The sequence below is a fragment of the Pteropus medius genome, unplaced genomic scaffold, assembly GCF_902729225.1.
Source record: "Pteropus medius unplaced genomic scaffold, Ma_sr-lr_union100, whole genome shotgun sequence".
Taxonomy (NCBI): domain Eukaryota; kingdom Metazoa; phylum Chordata; class Mammalia; order Chiroptera; family Pteropodidae; genus Pteropus; species Pteropus medius.
Genome location: NW_024349505.1, coordinates 5,873,859 through 5,897,370, shown reverse-complemented (window position 1 = coordinate 5,897,370; position 23,512 = coordinate 5,873,859). Strand labels below are relative to the sequence as shown.

The window sequence follows — 23,512 nt, the reverse complement described above, 5'->3', positions numbered from 1 at the left end:
TGGAACAGTTGCTGCTTCTTCTGATTCCTGGGCTCTCAATAACATGTTCAGTGATTCTGAAGTTAGAGGCCTAATCTCTTTGCATCTCCATTTCCTCTAAAGAAACAGGGAAATAAATCTCCTAATTTAGCCAGCAGAGCTCTGAGGAATAACCAGTGATAGGAAGTGTGAAGACTTTATAAAATACATTTATTCTGCAACACTTCTTCTTGCCTCCTTATATCCTTCCTCCATCTATTTTAGCACTCACCGTCTCTGAAAGGACCTGCCAGTTTTCAGGGTGAGGGGGATGGTCCATGTTCCTAAAGAATGGCAGCATGGCTCACCAAGCCTTGCTGAATTTGGGAAGCAGAGCATGTGAGCGCTTAAGCCACTTGATCAATCTTGACAGGCAGCACTGAGAAACATCAAACCTACATGACAACCAGAAGTGCACCCAAGCTGCAGGGCATCTGTTTATGTTCAATCAAATCTTTTCCCCCAGTGTGAAAATTAATGTTACTCAATCTAGGCTGATTTTCTGTGCTGAAAGAATTGGAGCTGATTGAAGAACTGCCTCCTGGTTATGTGTTTATGTCTGGTCTCTAACAAATGAACGTGGTTTATGATTTATTTATTTGCCTAGTGTTCCCATTTGGGGACTGAAAAGTTAGGTCTTCAACTTTATTATAGTCCATATTCCTTGCACTGTGTATCTGGATGGATGGGCGGAGTAAGCACAGACTGGACTGCAACCCATTTGCATTTCATGTGGCATCAGGAAGTCCTCACTTTCCCTTACGGTTCATACCTAAAAAATCCACATTCAGGTTTCAGCTTAAATGAAATGGCAATTGCTCAGGGACGGTCTTGAGACAGGGTCGGTCTTTTATATAAACCCCCAACACCCTGTATTTTTTCCTTTTTAAACACTCATCACAACTGTAAATAAGTAACTGTTTGGATGATCACGTTCTGTCTTTCCTCATGAAACTACGTACCATGAGGGCAGGGGCCCTGTCTGTCATCCTCACCATTATAGTCCTAGGTCGTTGTGTTTCCGGAACCTGGCACAGCATCTGTCCCTTAGGGGCACTCGATAAATACTTGTTGGATGTTAAATGAAATGATGATCATTTATTCAGACAAACAGTTACTGGCTACCTCCTGAGAACTGGTAGTGTTCTAGGCCACAAGTCTGCAAAATTCTTCTGAAAAGGGCTACAACTAAACTCTGTCCCTGTAGTCAAAAGCCACCATAGGTGATCTGTAAACAAATGGCGGCCACTGAATTCCAATGAAACTTTATTTACAAAATCAGGCCGTGGGCTGTATTTGGCCTGCAGACCATGGTTTGCTGACCTCTGTTCCAGGTACTAGTCATGGAAGGGAAGAAAAAGAAAGGACCTCAGCAAAAGGAAATGGAAAATAAAGCACTTCAGATGTATTCCCTAGATATTTTGTAAATTGCCCTAATTTATAAATCAGAATGTAATTATTATTTTCTTTCCTGGGAGAATTCTACAGTCTTTTTTTTACTTAAGCCCTAATCAGGTAAGCCTGATTATTTTCATTTTAGATAAACCGAGACCCATACAAATGTAGTCACAAATCTTAATTAACCTAGTCGGGATCTAAAATTAGCTAATGATGGAGATAGGGCTGGGCAGGACCAGCCCTGTGGTTAGCCCTGGTCGTCAACTGCCTGGATAGTGAAGTGTTAAGGATGCCTGGATCCCAGTAGTGCCATAAATCCTACTATAAGCATCTTAATGTGAGATGAAGTCAGCAGATCTTAGATATCAGGGTTGGAGAGGACCTTGAAGGTCACCAGTAATGCACGTGTCCTCTGAACGAGCTCATTAAGAGACCATCTGATTGCTACTATGAGAGACAGTGCCTCTGGAGGCTTTTGATCTGATAGTTAAAAGTTTAACCTCACATGGAATTGGAGGCTCACTCCCCTGTTTGCTCCCCTTCAGATCCTGGTTCAGGCCAGCCTGGATATGGTCATTTAACAACAGTAACGGCCGCCAACACCAACTGGGCACTTAATCTGAGCCAAGCACTATGCTAGCCCCCATAGGTACATTGTCTCTTTAATTTTCCAAACCAGCCTGTGAGGTAGATATTTAACAGATAAGGACACCAAGACACAGGGAAGTTAAGTAGTTTGTCCATGGCAAGTGGAGCAGACAGGTTCTGAACCCAGGGCATTCTGACTGTGGAGCCTAAACTCATACTGAGCTCTGTTGGGAAGCCACTTCCTGTGTCCTGCCTGGGGAGGTGGAGAGAGGTGATAACCTGAGAGGCAACAACTTGTGATTTTAGAGCTCATTTAGCCTGGCCTCCATGCTTCACTAATGAAGAAACTGAAACTAAGAACAATCAAATGGTTTGCCCAAGGCTCCATAGGTGTTCAGTGCTTAAACCACAGTGAGAATGGGGATGTCCTTTTCCTTATTTTTCCCTTCCTCTGCTCCAAACGTCATCTCTGTTGGCTCTGGGGATGATGAAAGATTTCACATTTTTACTCCAAGAAGAATCTGGGATAGTAAGCGACATAAATAACTCTTAGACTAGAAGTCTTCTTTGGTTGCAAATTTTTTAGCCCATACTGTGACTTAATTATAATTATCCAGATCTTCTTGAGTTCTAACTAACTGGAATTCACATTCCGTGCTTCCAGTTTCAACATCTATATTTGAACCAAAACCAATTATACTAAAAGGCCTTATTCGATAACCCAGTATATCTCTTCAGATGTAAAAACAAAAAATTATTGAGACCAGAATAGAGTTTAGAGCATTAAAAAAAAAAAAAAAAATGTTTTTCCAAAATGTCTACAAAATTAAACCTTTTGTTTTCTGGATATTAAAAATAAAAAATAAGGAGAATACAATGAGTAACTCTGTGGTTTAGTTTCTTACAGTTAGTTTTTGAAACTATTTTTGGTTCATGAATTGTAGTGAGCATACAGCTGTATCTTAATGGAATCCGAGAACTTTGAGGGGACAAAGTGTTTGTTTTAAGTCCAGAAAATTTGGTCCTAGACCATTAAAAATAAGCTTGCATCTGCTACTAATTTTCTTTTTGCTTACAAAGACTGTGGTTTGGTAAAAGAAGAGAAAAAAAGGATCCGTTCAAAGCATGTTACAAAAATGACATTGGGAGGAGTTGCAAAAGTTAAAGAAAGGGAGAAAATATAATTGCAGAAAACACATTTCTTTTTCCCTGATCAATCCTAGAATGAATCACTTCTTTCCCCACATGTAACAATTTCCCCAGGATAAACGTCTATCTTTGAGCCAGGTTTTGGTATTAAGCCAGATTTCCCATTCAAAGGGCCCATTTAAAAAGCATAGTTTTTATATATGCATATTATAATAATGCCTTAATGCCTCAATTAAACTAAACATAGATATGTAATAAATAATATATATGTATATATATATATATACCTATAAATATCTAGGTATTGAAGTATAAATAGCTAAGGTAATATATATACCCATATTTACTATATACACGTACAATATATATACAATATATACAATAAAATGTACGTAGGTTTTAAGTGTACAAGGTAATGAAATGTAACAACCACCACAATCAAGATAGAGCACAAGCAGAGCCTATAGAGAGAGGTCTTCCTTCCCTCTGCAAGTGAGCTGGTACTCCCCACCACCATCTGCCTGCCCAAGTTCACTTTTCATTGCCTTCAGATCATTGCTTTTTGTGTTACGTCCAGGTTTTACAGTTGTTTTCTGCATGGGGAGCCAAATCGTGTGGGAGGGTCTTACTTCGTCATACCTAGAGATAGAAGTGTCTGCTGTTGATCTTTTTATATTAAAAGGAGGCCAAAAAAAAAAAAAAAGGGACTTCAGTGGTATTTATAGAAAGTTTAAGTGTTCAGCTTTGGTTTAGAATTGATTCACTAATTTGTGTATAGTCAAAACCAAATGCCATCCTTTATTTGTGTGGCATTATTCATTGCCTAATTCGTTATTACACTGTCAGCAGTGATATAGAAGTAGAAGTACATTTTTATTTCAGGTAAAAAATAAAGTCGAAGGTTGAACAGTACACGTGGAAGCTGAGCCAGATGAATGGGTGTACATTCAGTCAAGCAAGTTTGCAGGCTACATATGTAATAAACTTAGGAAGGTTAAAAAAAACTATGGATTATACCTAAATATGTAAGCACAGTTTCTAGAATTAAAATGCAATAGGAAGAATGACTAGATTAGAGAGAATTATATTTAAGAGAACTTGGGCTGGTATTCAAATAAATGTTTTACCAATTCATGCCTGAGATATTTTACTTTTGGTGCTCCAAACTCACTTTAGGGCATAGATACTAAAGAGCAATAGGAAATCATATAAAGTAACAAAAATATAAAGTATGTGAAGAACAAAATATATTGTTTTCCTCCATTAGATCAATAGAAGATTTATGGTTAGGCTTTGTTACTTTCCAAGGATAAGTATGTGAAAACTATTATTTTAAAATTTTATTTTAAAGACTGAATTCGAATTTGAATGTGCATCAATAGCATCTTCTTATTCAATAAGCTGTTGCCTAAACTTGCCATATCTCTTCACATATGAAACACTTCTGCTATCTTAGATTCTTAAAATCCTACAAAGATAGAAGGGGTTTAGACACATAAAGTAAGCCTATTAAGAAGGATGAGACACACAGACATCGGCCTCTGTACCTAGAATACAAGGCAGAATACTGCCAGGACTTATTATAAAACTACTTCCCCTTAACCCCAGGCCCTCCCGTACAGGAGAGAGAGGTCTCTTAAGATCTTGTTGAAAGAGGTCTCTTAAGGTCTTGTTGAAAGAATCAGGAAAGCCTCATGCAATGTGTATGTAGCCTGTAGGGTGGTGGGCCTTGGAAACGAATTAGTATTTTAGAGTAATTTTGCTGCCATAGTACTGTGCAAAAGGGAAAATTTCTATTTTCTTTTTAAATTTGGGCAACAAAGTTTGAATAAATCCTTCACACTTTAGGCTTTGTCTCACTTTCTCATGCTGAGTCATCTCTCCAAAAGATTTCTTCCCTACATCTTAACAACAGCCATTTTTACAAATCTTTTGTTTCTTTTGTAATGTCTGAACCAGTGGCTTTGAAACTCAGAACTCTTGTTTAAAAGAACGCTTACTTGGGAACCCAAAATGTAAAATGCACAAAAACTGAAAAACATTTCAGTTTAAGACAGGGGTGCATTTTTCAGCACCCCCTCTTCCTATCTGCCCCCGACCCCAATATTCCTTCTCTCCCCTTCCCTTCTCTCTCTCCCAGCGCTCTGCAAAAAGATTTTGGTTTGAATTCCTGTTCTTAATTTTCCTTATTACAGAATGCATTTGAAAACCGTTCATTCTCTCAGCCATTTAAGACAAGCCCTCACTGGAGCATTTCTGTGTTCGTTAATAGACCTGTTTAGCTGCCCACTCACAACCTATGTCTCCAGTTGTCTGGCGGAACCATGGCAACCTGCAGTGGCTTACGGGGACAGCATAGAGCCTAAGACCCTTTCCTGAAATAACAAGGTTTCTTACTTGAGAAACTATATCAGCAAATTTAAAAAACATCAACAACAAAAAGCCATATCAGTGCCTTATGGGGTTAGCTTTGTATTATATTACTTTTTCATTTCTGAATTAATGAGTGTGGCTTTTAAATGTAGATCATCTTTCACATTGTTTTGCATCAAGCTTCGTGTGAATAGATCCCTTTTGTATAATGTAAACAGTGCTCTGTTTGGATTATATTTTGAGGGTCTCTTTCTAGGTTCATCAGTTTAATTTGTAAACTGAGGGCAGGCGGATGTTAAGAATGAGTTCCTGAGTAGAGAATACCTTTGAGGAGAATGAGCCTAAATAGTTTTGCAAATAATGAAGTAAACGGAATACCTTCCTATTGTCTTCCCACTCCCACAACCTCAGAAAAAAGAAATTACTTTTGTTGTCAACAAGATCTTCCACATGGCTCTGATGCTTCCGTTGCTCCATAGACCATAGCTGACCCAGGGAATGGACTCCTCCCCAGCACTGTTGTAGTATTCCACGATACAGTACCAGGGAACACAGGGCTGAGGGATCCTTGAGGAAGAAGAAACAGGAGAGGAAATTTGGGGAGGGAAAATACAGCAAGTAAGTATTCAGACATCTTTTCAGAAAAGAGAAGCCATTCATCATCATTGTGGAGAACTTTCTAGTTACTTGAATTAACATCATCAGTGTTGGTCAGCATTGGCCTAAATTAGTGTCACCATTCTACCAAGCCTTCCTGGTGGAGAAGGGAGCAGAGTATAAAGGAGGAAGAGAGAATGTCTTAGTGATCTTTTTATTACAAAAGGAAAAATCAGCTTGAGTTGGCTTAAGCTCAAATACAAGGACTATTTTTTCAGTACATATGTGTGTGATGGACCCCAGGTGGGACGTGCAGGCAGGCCTCATTATTATGGAATAAGGACTAAGGGCCAGGGCTAGCATGTCTGGGAAGCAAGGTTTTGTTTGTATTTAGGGGTCTGTTTGTCTGTGTATCTGTTTCCCACTGTCCTTCTTACCATGGACCCTCATCCACCTTTCTACATGCATCTGCTTGATTCTCCATTTTCTGCAGTACAGCTTTCTCTGTTTTTCCAAAGCACATGCTGGAATATGGCTGCTAACCTGGGAGCTAGGTGGCCCGTCTGCATCACTGCCTCTCCCAGGCTCCTACTTGCACGTCTCAGATGAGAGTCTCTAATTGGCCTAGCTTGAGTCACATGGCCCTTGAGGTTTAATCCTGTCAAAGGGGAGTGGTGGGCAGGGGCAGATGAGAAGGGCTTTGTAATGCAGTCATGGCTTCTTGCCAAACTTCTCCTTGTGGATAGAGGACTTGGTAGACAGCTCTTTAAAACTGAGTCTTGTCTGAGCAGACACTGTGAAGGTTGTCTACTCCATAGAGAGTTCCAGGTTGAGAGGCGTTTGACAACTCTTGCAGGCCCTCTCCCAGGGACCCTCCGTGCAGATGTGGGGCCTCTGCTGTAGCACACAGACAGCCTGGGCACTGTCAGCCACATCCCTCTTAGCTCCCTACCTAGCCTCTTCTTTGTCTGTGGCTTCTTCTCTGGTCACACCTTTTAAACGCTCTTCACCCAGAGAGACCCAGGGACTATACTCCCAAAATCAGCCTCATCCGTCAAAAAGAGGCTTCTAGTCATTAGCATTTTAGAGAAGGTTTGTTGGATTATGCCTGCCTCCTCTTCTCTTAACTCTATCACCACCACTCCCTCTTCCCACATCCAAGGCAACATATACCTTCTTGGAGAAGTGCCAGGAAAATAACTGCAGAACCAGATACCAAAATGGACTAGTTTTGCATTGTCGTGTGAACATATGGGATTACAAAGTTGAATAGAATTAGTTTAGCCTGTGTTTATGTCTACACAGACACATGCACGTGCACCTTCACACATGCACACACGGTCCAGGATAGATGTTAACCCCCAAAGAAACAGCCAGTTAAGAGGTCAAACCTTGAATCTGGCTGAAAGAAAAAAAGGAGAGGAAGACCTCTTTTTCACCTTACAGGCATTCCAGGGAATTAGTCACCGCTTCGTCAAGCTGGCAGCAGTGGGCTTCCTCTGTCTCTCTAGTTACTTGAGCTTAGGGAAGAACTCATCAAAAACCCATTATATCACAAAAGGCCTGGAAATTCATTCCTCCTTTAGAAGGGCCAGGTTACAGCTTTGCTGTCTTCATGAGTTCCAGCTGTAAGTCGGAACACCGAATTAAAAACTAGTACCACAGCACATGGTGCCCTGATACTCCCCCACACACATGCCCAGCCCTAGATATTTCTTGGCAGCTTACTAGGGTCCACCATCCCATAATTCAGCCAACAGTTAAGCTTCGTGCTCAAACAGTAGTCGCAGAAACAGTTTGACAGTCCACTTTGGACCTTACCCAGAACTGGCAAAGGAGAAAGGTAAGGTGCACAGGGAGCATCTTTGAATAACTGGGCCCAGTTCTGGTTTCCATCCACTTTTGCTCTTTCCTTAAGAGAAGAGGCTAACCCATGGGTAGAGGCACAACGGTATCTACCATTTGACCTTGTACAAGTATCGCAGCTCATCGTGCTTCAATTTTCTCAGTTGTCAAGTGGAGCTGTTGTGAGGATTAAATGAAGGTCTGTTGTAAAGTTCAAGGCACAATACCTGGGACGTGGTAAGCCCCCAGTACTGTATAGTTAGTATCTGTTATGTGCCAAACTCGGTGGTCAGTATTTTACAGATAGTCATCCTAATCCTCACAACACTCTTGAAAAACTGATCTCGTTAGTTCCATTTGAGGAGATGGAGTCTCAGAGAGGTAGCCACGATTCCAAGGTGAGCCAGCAGTGAAGGTACCAGAATCAAACCAGGTCGGCCTGTCTGCAAGGCCTGTGCCCTCACTGTGGTTTCCAGAGTAAACAGTGTATGAGCAGACATCTCTGTGTAAATGGGACCGGAGCCATCAAGCCAAACAACTCCCTGCTCCATGCAGCCTAGGGTAATTCATATCCACTGAGTAAACACACCATCTGGGCAAGAGTTCCCTTGTGTCAACTTGCCTGTTCTAGGAATTCTCAGTATATACATTGGAGCCCAACCAAAAATTCAGTGTGGGGCTCGTCGTTCTTGAGATCCCTCCCAAGGGGCTTAGCTAATAATAAACCAAAGGGACCTTTCTATGAGGTGGTTTCACGCATGGGGCTCTCCCTTGACATCTCCCAAGAGATGACTTTTTAGAATGGCTCTGACATACCTCAGTCCCCAAGTCTCCAGGGAGTTAAGGGACACAGTTAGCCCACCTGTAGGCTCCCTGCTTTGACAACCCCTCCCTTGCCCTCAGCCTGAATGAGATGTTCTGTGTTCTCGTAGGACCCCATGCAAGTATCTGTTAGAGCAACTTGTCACATTGTCTTTGCCTATGTCTTTGCCTCTCTTCTGGTCCACTTGAGAGCTGAATGCTATGTCCTCCTCACCTTGTAGCCCCAGAATTTATCACACTTTTCGGAACAACAGTAAGCACAGCATTATCATAGGTGATATTTACTGGGTACTTACTGTGTGCATTTTGAGGTGAGTACCGTTGTGATCCTCACTTTAAAGGCAAGGAAACTGAGGCACAAAGAAGTGCTTTTACTTTCAAAGTCACAAAACCATAAATGGTAAAGTTGGATATGAACCCAGGCAGTTTGATTCTAGGTCCATGCTTTTAACCAGTACTTTGTGATGTTTCCACATAGCGGATGCTTAATTCATTGATATTTGCAAATGGATACACATGTGGATATAGTTGCTATATTTTGAGAAATATGATAAGACTTGTGACAAAGATCTTTGCAATAATGAGCTGTGTTACAGTGGAGTTCTTCTCTACTTTCTGCTTCTTTTATTCTGCAGTTCTTCGTCTCCCTGCTTGTGAACGTGGGTTAGATGCAAATGCACGTTCTGGCTCTACCGTTGATGAGCTCCACTTCCGTGGGCACATTATCCTTTCTTAGTGTCATTTTCCTCAGCTGGAAAGTGAGATTCATAATGGTGCCCACCTCATTTAGTAAGCTTAAAGGAAATAGTAATATAAAGGGAAGAATTAAAGGAAATAGTATAAGTCACCATTTTAGAATAGTCATTCAACAAACATGAGCAGGTTTAGTTATTATTATCACTGTTGGCATGAATGTTGTTTTTAAAAGTTTATCATCAAGAGCACTACTTTCTATCAGTGGACAAGGAGTTCTGAGTCAGGGTGAGCATTACTAAGTGATATTGCTGCAGCCTGAAATCTAAGGTCACCAAACTCAAAACAGTGTTTTGACTATGAAGTCCATAGGGGTGCAAAGCATTGCAGAGCTAATGGAGTCTTTGTCCAATACATACATCTTTGTCCTGTGGTGCGCACTATGAGTTTCCAGGAGCCTGAGCAGAGAAGGGAACGGGGGATGTCCCTGGTCGGTTCCAGCCATCTAATGTGTGGTAGCCTCACAGGCGGTGTGGACAGCTGTTAGGAGATTGTGAGGTTACCGAATACCTAACAGCTAACAAGAGTTGCCATTTATTGCACAGTTGGTAATGAACTTCATGCATAGTAGACATTCATTAATTCATTCAACAATATTTATTGAGCCAGATGGTATTCTAGGCTCAGGGAATCAATAATGACCAAAATAGATAAAGTCCTAGATTTTTAGGTCCTTTTATACTTCATAAAGGAAATAGCAAATGCTGGAATCCAGTATTGTGTATTGTGTGTGACATTATTGTGTATTGGAGGGGAGGGGTATTTGTTAACTCGGAAATCTAAATAGCTGTTATTGTGACACAGCAATAATTGTGATCATCAATTTGCACACTGCAAGAAGCTCTGGTATGGCTTCTAGTCTTGAATTCAGCCTATTGTTTTATTGCTTCTGGTCAAAATCGATGTGTCCTTGGCTGCCCTCCACAAAGGGAATTTTTATGCTTAGGCTGGTAAGCAGGTAGAAGCTCTGAAATCCAGTGGTTCATTCCCGGGCTTGCCTGCTGAGTAACTCCTAGGTGCCCTCCAGAGTCTGGACAAGGGCAGTGGACACCATGCCCATTGAGATGTTGTCCAAGCCCATGGAACTGGGGCTCACATGTCAGTGACTGCATAGAAAGAGTGAAATACACTGGTCTGTTCAGGGCTGTGGATGGTGGGGCCCAGAGCCAGTGGGCTGCTACTGACCCACTTGTTTAGGCCTCTTGCATACCTGTTCCTGAGAAGGAAATTTCAGAGGCAGCATTTCAAATGCCAATGAAAGGAGAAGGAGGAGGGCAGCTGGACACTGCAGTGGGGCATAAAGAGCCCAAAAGTAGTGCTCTGTTCTAAGTCAGGATCTTCGTGGCCTCGTTTCGTTTGCAGAGGATGCCACTGTTTCTAGGCAACACAGCCACTACTTAGCTTTACAGGGCTACTCATTCAGTCTGTCAGTTCTGAAGTCATTCCATTGCACTCTGGTCCCATTAACATAAACTCACAGTGCAAGGGTGGTGCAGTCAGGCGGGAAGGATGTTGCAGTGGGACATCGGGAGACCCGGATTCTGGCCCTGGCTGTGCCCCAGTTGGCAGAGGGACCTTGGACAAGTGCCTTCGCTCCTGGGCTTCCTTTCCTTACCCATAAAGCAAAGGGAGTGAAACTGGATGGCGGTGTTTCCTATGATCTCTTCCGGCTCTAGAACTCTGAGTTTGTTAACTGGGTATTTGTAGCCTTAAAGTGTCTTATTTATTGTTTTCAAAACCACATTGTTTTCAAAACCACATTTTCTGCTCCTTAAGTGTTGCATTCCTTCTGTTGCTTCAATGCCCTTAGGGCTGGTCCTTACTATTTGACATCTATTGTTAAACTAATGACTCTAGGAGGAAATCGTGAATGAATGAAGCCACTGTCACATGCTGGTGTAGCTTCCAGACTTTGGGTCTCTGTGTTTCAGTGTGAGTTGATAGGAGGATTAACATAACCAGTATGAGGCATTCAAATGGTGCAGACACACAGAAATCACTTTCTAACTATTGTTGCTGCTGTGGTTTTAAGTATATGCCCTGTTTTCTAGAAATATAGAATAGTGTGCACAGGGTTTTGTAACCACCTTTTTTCAGTAATGAAGAATTTTTCCCCCATGTCACTGATATTCTCTTATTTAATTTTAACAGTGGCATCCTATTCTGTTATGGGGCTTACAGTGGTTTATTTAACCAATCCCTTAATCTTACACATTAACTCCACTTAAGTTTTTCTATATTATAAAAATATATCTAAATGTTCTAATTTATTTAAAAATAAAATGTATTGCTTTCATAACAGGAAAAATGTTTTCAATAGGTAATACCGATCCCATGATGCTGTCGGCCCTGCCTGCCTCAGTAAATGGCAGACGCATCTGTAGGAAGGCAGGCTGGGAGCACTGAGTACAAGGCGGCCTTTGCTTTCCATGCGCAGAGACACGTGACCGCCATCAGTTAAATTGTCACTGAATGAGAGGAAAGCAGTTTTTCTAAATCCAAAGCAATTTCCCTTCTTTATCTTGAACAGAACTAGGAGAAAATGTGGGGCCAGGTCATGTGGGAAGAGGATCCAGCCAGAGATGGGAGGCCTGGGTCAAAGCTCCCTTCTGCAGTCTGGCCTCACACCAAGAGCTTCCACTTCTGGACCTTGGTTTATTTTTTTGTGAATGAGCATATTAGTACTATTGTTAGTGTTGCCGGCCTTTTCGTCACTGGTTTGGAAGACAGAAACAGGAGGTTGTGAGCCTATAATGAAATTGTGGGTAATATTTTAATTTGAAGCATTAAAGTAAGTGCTGTACAGAAGTGAGTTATCGGGAATATGGGGTCACTGGTTCTTTATATACCATTTATCCCTGGAACCGTGGCCTGAATGTATCTAGAGTTAACAGAGGTATTTGAGAAAATTCTTACATCATATACCACAACTATTAAGAGGGAGCAAAGCAGTAATTCAACCCTCTGCTCTTTGCATGCTTTTTTATTTTTAATCCTTGCCAGATGTAGACTGGCAGTGAGCCCAGAGGGTGAGTGCTTTCTGATAGAGGTAGTTTTGTTCTTGTCTTCCTTCTAGACAAAGAATTCTTGAAGGAAAAGGAGAAGTTAGAAATGGAGTTAGCCGCAGTGAGGACGGCGAGTGAGGACCACCGGAGACACATTGAGATACTGGACCAGGCTCTGAGCAACGCACAGGCCAGGGTCATCAAGCTGGAAGAGGAGGTGAGACTGGGGGTGGCTGGGTAGGAGGGTGGGACAGAGTACTAACGGCTTCCACTTCCTTTTCCTAACTTCAACCAGAGCCAACTCCAAGGAGTTGAGTCAGGTGGAGAAATGTAGGAGACCTCCCAGATAAAAATTAATAAAAACAGAGTCAGTCCAACCCGGAGCCAAGCGGAGTATGAAAGGCATACATGAATATCGTCAGCAAAGAGCTCTCTCAGCCTAAAATCCAGCCCACAGCCCATTCATTGGTTGGCGAGTGTCTAGGAAGAACTGGAAACCACTGGTGCCTATAGAGAGAAGAGACTAACAATTAAAAAAAAAAAAAATAGTTCAGTTGCTCTGTCTTCGAGTTCTTGATTGCATTAAAAAAAGCAAAAGTCTTTGGGTCCAAATGCGGTAGGGTGGCATTCAGCAAACCTGTCTCCAGTTTCTAGAAGTTGGCTCAGGCTTGTAATGACCCCTCCAAACCAGGAAATTTTGATCCCACTCGAGCGTTCCGGATTTAGTGATTCCTGCTGAAATCAACCCTTTAAATTTTTTTACGAAGTAGACTTTTTCTTTAAGCCTGACTCTAAGTAAGATGACCACTTCTGAGGTCTAAGCTAGGGGATTCAGGTAGTAGACAGCGTCAGAAAAAGAGGAAAGGTCTAGCCATTGTGGGAAGTAGAAACCCAAAGTCTGGAAGACACGTAACCCAGATAGTCTACACAGCGTACTTAGCTTGGTGCCTGACATGCAGGAAACAATATTATTAATCCAACTGTGGCTGTTGTTGAAAATAAAAAGCTATTTCTTCAGTAAATATCTCCGGATGCCAGGTAACTCCATGTCCCAGCACACTTCAATTTTAAGGTTAAAGCAGCTAAACGCCTTATCCTTATCCTAACTCCTTATCATAACCCCTTATCCTTATAATTGAAATCACTTATCGTGGCTCCATCTCTGTATGTGGAACAAAATAAAATTGTGATTTTTTTAGATCTTTTTGTTTTAATATTTCTATGAAAGTTGTGAATTCCTTGAAGATGGGTTCTTTATGATCACCATTATGGATCTTTTCTTGTCATTAACATTTATATAAGATCATTGTTTTATTCGGTATGGCCTCTCCAAAGTGTCTCATATGCCTGGCTTCCAGTATCACTCCTTGTTCTCATTAAAGTTTCTTTTAAAGGGTCTTATTCAGTCCAGATGGCTCATATAGTGTGCTTACCATAATTTCCCATGATGGTTAAGAACTTGGACTCTAGAGCCAGACTGCTGTGAGTTAGAATCCTGACCCAGGATGGACGTAACAGCTGTGTGACCTTGAGCAGTCACTTAACCTCTGTAGTCCTCAGTTTCTCTTCTCTTAAATGGAGATAATAAAGGAGTTTACCTTTTACTATTATTGGGAGAATTAAATGAGATACTGCATATAAAGCACAAAGCTTGGTATGATGATGCTTCAAAAATGTTGGCTGATATTATTATTATTAATCATCCTCACTTAATAATCATAATATACTCCTCGCCTCACTTAAGGCTGATACAAAGGTGGGTGAGAGAGATCCATGCCTTCAAGAATCTTGCAGTTGACTAGGGATAATATTCATTCATTCATTTAACAAATATTTATTGAGTACTTACTAGATGCCAGATACTGTTCTAGGCATTGGGGACAACTGTGCACTTAGCCCAACAGGAACCAAAACAGACAAATCTCATGGCTTTTATATTCTGGTGGCTACACACTTAAAAAAATTGTATACAGTCTAAGACGTGTAAGTGGTATGTGAATGATACTTACAAAATATTTGATCAGATGAGGCTTTTAGCATAGGAACACGCAGTTAATAGTCCTCAAGTATCTATTAAATAGAATCAAGTAGTCACAAGCACAATAAATAAAAGGACCAGATGAAAACCGATCTCAAGAGCAGGTGTAAAAAAGGCTATAAAGTTGCTGTTTCCCAACCCTCACCCCTCTGAAGGATCAGCAGCACCTCCATTTTTTTCCATTGGCTTTGGCTGGATCTAGGCATAGCTCATGGCAGTGTGCCTGCTAAGTCAGAAACCACTCTTCACTGCAAGCTCTTAAATCACTAGTATGTTCCAACATGCCAATGCAATCATGGGTTGAACTCAGGATCTGAGTCACCTGCAGAGAATCTGCACACCCAGGTGCAAAATGACAGGAAATAGCATCTGATGTCTTCTCACTCAGGACCAGATAAGTAAATGCCTCAGCCTAATTTTTGGGACTAGTCAATTCTCAGAAAGTTAGAAATGTGCCCGGGATTCGTGAACGTAAGCCAAACTCCTAAATGGAAAAAAAAAAAGTCTGAGGGTAAGAATTAGAAGTTGTTAATCAGGATTCTCAGTCCATACCTGATGTGACATTTACATAAATCCTTTTTACATTAATTTCCATCTCCTCAGTTATTGTGTTGTTCGAGTGTTCATTAAACCCTTCCTGTCTCTTCAGGGCTGTCAACTACTCATCTATAAAAGCTCTAAAATCCTTAGCAGAAAGTTACTCCACAAATATCTATAATAAATTTTTATATTTACTCACACATACACATGGGGACACATATATACATGCATATATAATTCTCTATTACAGTAGTAATTTGTAGTTATGGAAATTTTGAAAAATACAAAAGAGAATAAAGATGGGAAATTACTATACTGCCATACAGATAAACATAGTGCTTTTAAGTATTTTTCAGTCTGTTTGCCTAGATAGATGGATAGACAGACATAGTTATAATAATGTATATAATTTTTTATTCTGGATTTTTCAGCTATTATTATAGAATAAGGACTTCCTCATAACATTAAAAACTCTTAATGTCATTTCCAGTGCCAGCAGATGCTATAATTACTAAGCAATAAGCAAGAACTGTGCTCAGCTGTACGTAACTGAAATCAGGTACCTGAGTAGGGTCTTCAATTCCAGGCATCCCAGCGCTTTGGGTATACCTGGTGGCTGGTGTCTAAACGTTTTCTTTTCCAGCACGCCTGAGTGGTAGGGGTAGGGAGGGTACATGCACTAGTAGTTTAAGTAGGATCTTCAAGTAATCTGACCCCCCATCTCCACCCCAGCTTTGAGAATCATTGGTCTAAATTCTGTACTCCTTTTTCGTCTCTTCTGCTCAGTTACGAGAGAAGCAAGCCTATGTCGAGAAAGTTGAGAAGCTGCAGCAGGCCCTGACCCAGCTACAGTCTGCATGTGAGAAGCGAGAGCAGATGGAGCGGAGACTGCGGACCTGGCTGGAGCGAGAACTGGATGCGCTGAGAACCCAGCAGGTGAGGGAACGGGGTGGGGCCGACAGCAGAATCCTGCATATTCTTTCAGCTAACATTCTGGAGCAGAGCACCTGCTATGGGCCAGGCTCTGCACTCTGCACTGAGGATGCAGAGGGAAATGAGAGCTCCTGTCCTAACAAACCAACACAGCAGCCAGTGAAGGAACCGGGCGGTCTGCTCCTGGGAGTGACAAAAATCCTTACGGAAAGTGGTGACCCCAGGGGCCGTGCATCCAGGAATGTGGCTTTAGATGGCTTCACAGAGGAGGGCATTGAGTTGGACTTTGAAAGATGAATTTGTTGGAGTTTCTAGGGTAACAACATCAGAGGTAGAGAAAGAGTATGTGTAAAGGCAGAAGGTGTGACACGGCATGGCAGGTTCAGGACAGCTAGGCACAGCGAGCGGGCGGAGAATGCCCAGTGAGGCTCTGATGAGGAGGCAAAGGCCAGTTTGTGGAAGGCATTTAGTCACATTGAGTGACTGGACTTTTTCCTGTAGTTGACAGAGCTAACGACTGGGAGGTTTTAAACTGGAGAGGACTACGGTACAAAGGAATGGGAAAGAGCCCTCTGGTGGTGTCAGAAGGGTCTGGAGGGGCAGGTGAGAAAGTCGTCAGGAAGGCCCGCCTGAAGGCTGTTGGTAGCATCTAGGATGTAGTGACAGTGGGAATTCACAGGGGAGCTAGTAAGGAGATGAAATTAGTAGGATGTGATCATCAGTGAGTTTTCAAGGGTAAAGGAGAGGAAGGATTTCAGGATTACCTGTGGAATATAATATTGGTCATAAGCTCCTACTTCTGCTTCTACTTCTTTCTCCTGGTAACAGCTATTAGTGTAACTCGGCTACGAATAAGCTCAGGGTAAAACGCCCCAGCCCAGGGTCCACATGCATCTTGGCAAGGGAACAAGTCCTGCAGGACAGCTCTGCAGCTAGACTGGGCTCCATGCAGGCAGGTCAAAGGCTTCTGGCTCCAGAAAGCACCTGGGCTCCTGTGTCATCAGCCAGCATGGTGGGCAAAGCCCTCTATGCAGCTGATGAAGGGTGTGCCCTAAGTTGGGAACCAGGAGAACGCAAGACAGGACTCCATGAAATTATCTACTGGATAGGGCATAGTGGCTGTGGTTGAAACACTTGAAAACACTTGAAAGCATACACTCAGGCCAGCCCAGCCCTTTCTCATGGCAGGCTCACACAGTTCCCTCTGGTATGTGTACTTGGCTGGAGAAGGAGGTGTTAGTGAGATTGCCCAGAAAATTAAGAAACCTACCCGGCCTCCCTCCATCTTGGCTGAGTCAGTGGCTCGTAAGGAAGGGTGAGTCTGTCTCTGGACATTTGTACATTCCCTGGTACTTGTGGTCCACCCCTCAGCTGTTCTCCGTTGTGCAGTTTTTGTGATCTTAACCTCCCCAATGGGAGGGCAGGCTTCTCTGGTGCCTGGTACCATGCTGGCACCCCAGTGGATACTTACAAACCTTTGGCTGACAAAATGGGCACACCTCAATACTTAGGGCAAAAAAGAATGTTTATTTCCAGTCAGTGTGTCACCCACACCTTATAGTTAGATTACTTAACCTTGGACCTTCTATTTGGGGAGCTATGAAAGCAGACTCCACTCCGTTATCCTCGTTGTTTATCAGGAAGGAATGTGAAGTTATAATTAATTTGAAAACCATCACTACTGCCACAGAAGACCATTCACAGCATGCACACTCAGACCCAGGCACACACACGCCCATTATTTCCTCAGACCAATAAGGACGGACGTTCCTGCTGTGCATAAAGGCTGCCGGCAGATGCCAGCGTACCTGGAGAGACAGGAGCTTCAGAATTGAGGCTCTCCAAGGAAATTACCCAGCTTACATTTTGGATTTGATTTGAGGGGCTAATAACAGACCCCCAGCTTTTTATGACTAGCATGAAACCAAAGAGAAGGGAGACAATCTTTAAACAGAATTTTGTTTAATTCGGCATCTCTTTAGAAGTAATATTATAGTTATGTTTTTTTTAATGAGTGTGTTCATCTGTCTCCTATGATATGAAAGACACTTAGAAATTTCCTTGTTGCTTCTGCCTACTCATTAAAAATGAATATTATTTTTTAAATCTTTCCTTTAATACCTCTTTATTCTATCATTTTACCAGTGAGCATACATTATTCTATAACCAGAAAAGGTGAAAATTTTATTACAAACAAATCCACCTAAAAACCTTGAGATTCTAACTAGTTGTATGTGGTAGTTACTGTAAAGTGTGGCCAAACTCCTGCCTGGAGCTTGTGGACTAGTGTGGCGAGCACAGCCCTGCTGGTCCTCAGCAGGCCCGACGAGTCCACTCTAGTCCACTTTAGAGCATGGGGTCACCTGAGAAACTCAGCCTTTCTGGGAAAGGTGTCCGGGGGTCTCTCTGATCGGCTTCCTCCTCATTCACTCTTCAGCAGCTCGTGCTCTTACCTGCCCCGGACGTGGCCAGCCCAGACCTCACCCTGTTCCTCATCCCTGTGTCACCAAGGCATTTATCTTATCCCTTTAGAAAGTATGCTGAGGTCAAACTATAACAAAGCTCCTGGTCATCTCCCCCACTTCCTCAACAAAACCACTTCCCACAGGGAGTTATTCCACAGGGACCATTGAGAGAGTAGCTTAGAGTACTTACTAAATCAACACCCCACACAAGGGTTCTGCCCTTAGACTGGTGCCAGGACACAGCCGAACTTCTCCACTCTCATCCTTAACAGCACAGAGCCCCCAAGTGACCCCCAGTTATTCCCGCGAGGTGCCCTGGAACCTTCCAGAAAGTGGGTAGACTGGAGGTGAGCAGAGTGGCATGGAACTGGAGTCGAATCCTGCTTGCTCTTCCTACTAGAAAAGTGAACTTGGGTAAGCCAGCTTTCTGAGCCTCAACTTCCTTGTCTCTAAATTGGGGTTGATAAATTATACTTACCTTGTACTTGTAACTACAGATAAGAAAATCTGCACAAAGTTCTTAGTACATAGTGCCTGGCACTTAGCAATTGGTTAAGGAAGAATAACTATCATTGCTGTTCTTATTATCATCATTACCTTCAGAGTCATTTAAAGGCTTAAGGCATCCTTGGGACCCTCCCGCAAATTCCTCCCTTACTCCAACTTTTCTATTCCACTGAAAAAGTGACAGAAATGTGGCCGATTGAGAAGGAGGTGGTTGGAGATAGTTCAGGACACAAGGACTAGCAAGAAAGAACAACACCTTCCAGTGAACATGTTCTTGTCAGTATAAATAATCTTCCTCCACCTTGGGAGCTGAAGGACTTAAGTCTCATTAGAAGCTGGGAGATGCGAAAGAGAAATAAAAGTAAGAGAGAAGGAAATTAACATTTTTAAGAACTCACAATTTTATCTTTCCTGCAAAGTGCTCAAAATATTTTTCACATCTTACCTCCATAGTTCTCCTGTGGGGTAGAAGAAAGAAGGAGGGATCTTCTTGAAGAGGAAAATGAGACAGACACAGGGCGGTCAGCCCAAGGTCATTAGCTAATTAGGACATCCCTCTTGGGTAAACACATTTAGGGCGAGGATTTTATCTGTATTGTTCCCCATGGTTTCTCCCCAGCACATGGTATGTGCTCAGTAAATATTCGTTGGCCAGCTTGTATGGACAGCAGAAGCAGGCCTGCCTGACCCTCAGTCTGTTTTTCTAACCAGCATACTTATCTGTTAGACCATGTATGTTTGAATGTTGAAAGTCATGCATTTATTTAATAACTTAATGACGTGAATTAGGCGCTCTATGAAAAGTTGTCATGATCTCATGTGAGGTCAAGAAGATTCTGCAAAAATTAGCCTGTCGAGATGGCAAAATAAGGATTTAGGTAGAAACTAACCAGCATAGATCACAGTTTAGTGAGGCTGTGGAATCTTTTTCTCGGAAAGTTTCTGAGAACAGGGGAGCTTCTCATCTCGATGGACTGGTTTATTTGTCCTCCTGCCTGAGGCCGGGTGCCTGGGCAGAGAGGGCAGGGGTGGTCAGTGACTTCCTGTATAGGTTGATGAGGACAAGTTCATGCCTTCCGCTGTATTCTTGTTTAAATGTTGGTGACTGGCAACACCTAGAATAATTTGAATTTGTAGCTTTAAACAGTTGAATAGAGACATATGGTTTACAAAAGCCCATGGGCCCATTTGATTTTGGGGGGATAGGATTTGATTCCATCAGGGCAGCTGAGATGCCCAGCTGTTGCTCTAGGTAATTTTTGTGGTTCAAGGTAAAGCATTCAGGTACCTCCTACCTTGCAGCCAGCTCTGCATTTAAAATTTGTGATCATTGGGAAAACATGAGGAGAATGAGTGTCCCTGGATGTAGAATAGCTGGGATGAAATCATTCTCCCCTGAAGCCAGAACCTCCTCAAAACCCTATCATCCTCTAATCATGCTGTTTAGAGGATATAGTATACCTGAGTTCAAAGGAAAAAAAAAAAATTTTTTTTCATGTGCATATCCTCAGTTTCTAAGCAGCTCAGTTAACATAACCGATTTTTCCTATCTTACAGACACAGATGAAAAGACAGGGCTGAGAAATGAGCTTGACTTGCATTAGACGATTTCTGGTAGCACTTTACCTTGTTTAGCCCTTCAAATGCTTTCCTACATATTATCTTATTTGATTCTCAGGCTTCTAAGCAGGGCAGGTATTAATTTCTCTGTTTCCCAGATGAGAGAATAGCGGCCGGGAGAGCATCCCTGTTAGGGCATCTCGCTCCCACTTCCTTGGCCTTTACATGATACCTCCCAGACTCAAGTGAAACAAACAACTGGAATCACTTCCTTGGAGGCTGGAGGAAGTGCCTAAGACTTAGTTCCTGTTGTTGCTTTTGCTTTAAATTAACTGCAGGACATTGGACAAGCCACTTCTTATCATGCAGAGCTGTATGACCAGACAGATTCATGTTGGAATCCTTACCCTACTACTGATGAGCTTAGAGACATTGAACAGTTCATTTAACCTCTCAGAAGCTTAGTTTTCTCATCTGCAAAATTGGGATGATAATGTCTGTTTCATGGAGTTCCATGAGAATTAAGCGAGACAGAGGAATTTGGTAGCATGGCGTTAGGATGCACTGAGTTTGGTCACCCATCCTGCGCAGGGAGCAAGCACGTCATGATAATGTGCGTGGATGTGCTGAGGATCTTGGTGAACCAGGTGTTCTCCATGTGGGGAACAATGCAGACATGGTTTATGTGGTTTACTTCATAGCCCCGTTTCAGCGTCAAGCTGTTATTCCTTCTGCTTCTCCAGAAACATGGAAACGGCTCACCAGCCAGCATGCCAGAATACAGTGCCCCAGCCCTCATGGAACTTGTACGGGAGAAAGAGGAGCGCATCCTAGCCCTGGAGGCCGACATGACCAAGTGGGAGCAGAAGTATCTGGAGGAAAGCACCATCCGACACTTTGCCATGAATGCCGCAGCCACTGCCGCAGCCGAGAGGTGAGACCAGCAGAGAGTCCAACGGTGGGGATCCGTCCAGTAATGTAAAGTACATCTGCACAGAGGAATATGTGTGGTCTTCAAGAATGACCTTGTGAAAGTTTATTTTATGCTCCTTTTCAACAGTGGGTATGTGTCATGGGCCAGACAAGGAGATTTAATCTTCATAACAGCCCTGAGAGGCAGAACTATTATTATCCTCATTTTGCAGCTGAAGAAATGAGGCTTAGTAAGGTGCAGTGGTTTATTCCAAATCACACCGGTAGCAAGTGATGGGACCACATGTCCAAGTGAGATTTGTCTGACTTAAAGCCTGATTTTGCTTGGCTTAAAATTGTTTTCTGCTGTTGTCAGTTATTACCTCTGTTGCTTTCTTTCTCTTTTGTAGGCACACAGTCTATTCTTCCTTTAAAAATTAACTCAAAATGCTCAGTCATTTCCAAAATAATTCTGTGAAGCTATGCTCTTGTCTGAGAAAGTAGGTGGTTCCCCTTGACTGCCAGAGCTCGCCTGCACACATGACTGCTGCACTGAATTGCGTGGTGGTGCATTCTACCAGTCAGGTCTCTCGCTGCCTCCCCCCACTCCACCCCCCACCGATTTTGCTTTTTGCCCATAAGTTATATTGGGCATTTAATTCAGAGTTGTTTTGGAATTCACTAAAATTTAGGGTCAGTGTATTTGGAGATCCTCAAATTTCAAAGGAGCATCTATAAAACTGGACGTAGTAAGGACTATTGTCGTACCATTTGAGATAGTAAGACCTGAACCAAGTGAGATAAATAAACACTGAAGATGCACCCCTATCTTATCAATCTCATGTTTCCTTGAAAGAGGAAGAGAGGACCTGTTGGTGGGGGGTGGCAGGAGCATAGTTTATAAGTCGTTGATGGGCTCTCATGTTCATTAGTCAAGCGCAGAACTGCTAGCAGTATGCCCACATGTTCCTTCCAGAAACTTGGAGAGAGAGCAGTGCCACCCATGCAGGAAGATGCCTCCACTGGGTGCCGCAGCACACTCACACCTAGAGAGACCTGCAGAGATGATTTTTTAGTGCCACCCACAGTAGTCCATGTGAGCGAGCCCTCGGGAGTGGGAATAGACATTTGAGACGTGCACTGTGTGGTGAAGCGCCAGCGTCATGACGTGAGGGCTGGAGGAAGTCGCAGCCTCCAGTTCAGTCCTTGCGCTCTATGGGTGAGAGCAGTGAAGCTCTTAGAAACATTTCTTACATAATTGAAATATTTTTATTTTCAGCTTTTTTTTTTTTTTTTTTTTTTGTAAGGAAGAGAACAAACTATCATAAAATTACAGAGGGATTTGGCCTTCTTTGCCAGATTTGGTCTAATGCATAGCTGTCAGTGATGCCCTGGGAATTGTCTTTCTCGTGATTTTTAATGGAGAGAACACTGCATAGGGAGGCAGGGTGCCAATATTTAAGGCTTCTCCCGCTATCGCCAACTACAGGCGTGTGAGTCTGCGAAAGCCTTTCTGAGTGTCACTTACTTCATTCAAATATTACCTGTTTTCTGAAATGGAAAATGTAACTTTTGGCCTGTTACAAGGAGGGAGCCAGACCCTATTCCACTAGCTGAGGACACTAAAGTCCCAGAGGCAGTGTGAACACATTACTTTGGAAGCATGACATGGGGACCTTTGTGTGTCATTGTCTCAGCTCTTATTGATTTATCAGATTGGATGCATGTTTGGGATCCAGGGCCCTGAGAGAGCAAATGGATCTGGAATGTAAAATCAGAAGTAGGGAGAATAAACAGGTCTGAAGCATAAGACCCTGTGGTGGGTACAGGAGTGGGACGGTGGGGACCTAAGTAGAACCAGACAGCCCAGCCTCATGCGTCATCCTTCATGCAAGGGGAAATGTCTGTTGCCCTCAAAATAGTCCCGTGAGATTTCCCCAGCGCCGTTGTTCTCTGCCCTGTTTGGAGTCCTGGATGGACGGACGGATGGTTGGATGGAAGGAACGAGG

At 42.7% G+C, this 23,512-nt stretch overlaps 1 protein-coding gene and 1 long non-coding RNA gene across 4 annotated transcripts in view; one reads left to right on the top strand and one right to left on the bottom strand.

The window, feature by feature from the left end:
• AMOTL1 (angiomotin like 1) overlaps positions 1-23,512 on the top strand; it is a 113,409-nt gene that overhangs the window by 76,852 nt on the left and 13,045 nt on the right. For all 3 annotated transcript variants that reach the window (XM_039882014.1, XM_039882016.1, XM_039882015.1), the window contains exons 7-9: positions 12,620-12,765; positions 15,913-16,062; positions 21,335-21,525. In XM_039882014.1, coding sequence (XP_039737948.1) covers positions 12,620-12,765; positions 15,913-16,062; positions 21,335-21,525 — 487 coding nt within the window. The remainder of the gene's footprint in view (positions 1-12,619; positions 12,766-15,912; positions 16,063-21,334; positions 21,526-23,512) is intronic.
• On the bottom strand, positions 3,525-6,693 carry LOC120618113 (uncharacterized). Its single transcript, XR_005657147.1, has 3 exons — positions 6,578-6,693; positions 5,952-6,093; positions 3,525-3,792 (listed from the first exon to the last, which is right to left on the bottom strand). It is a non-coding gene; the product is annotated as an uncharacterized LOC120618113 (long non-coding RNA).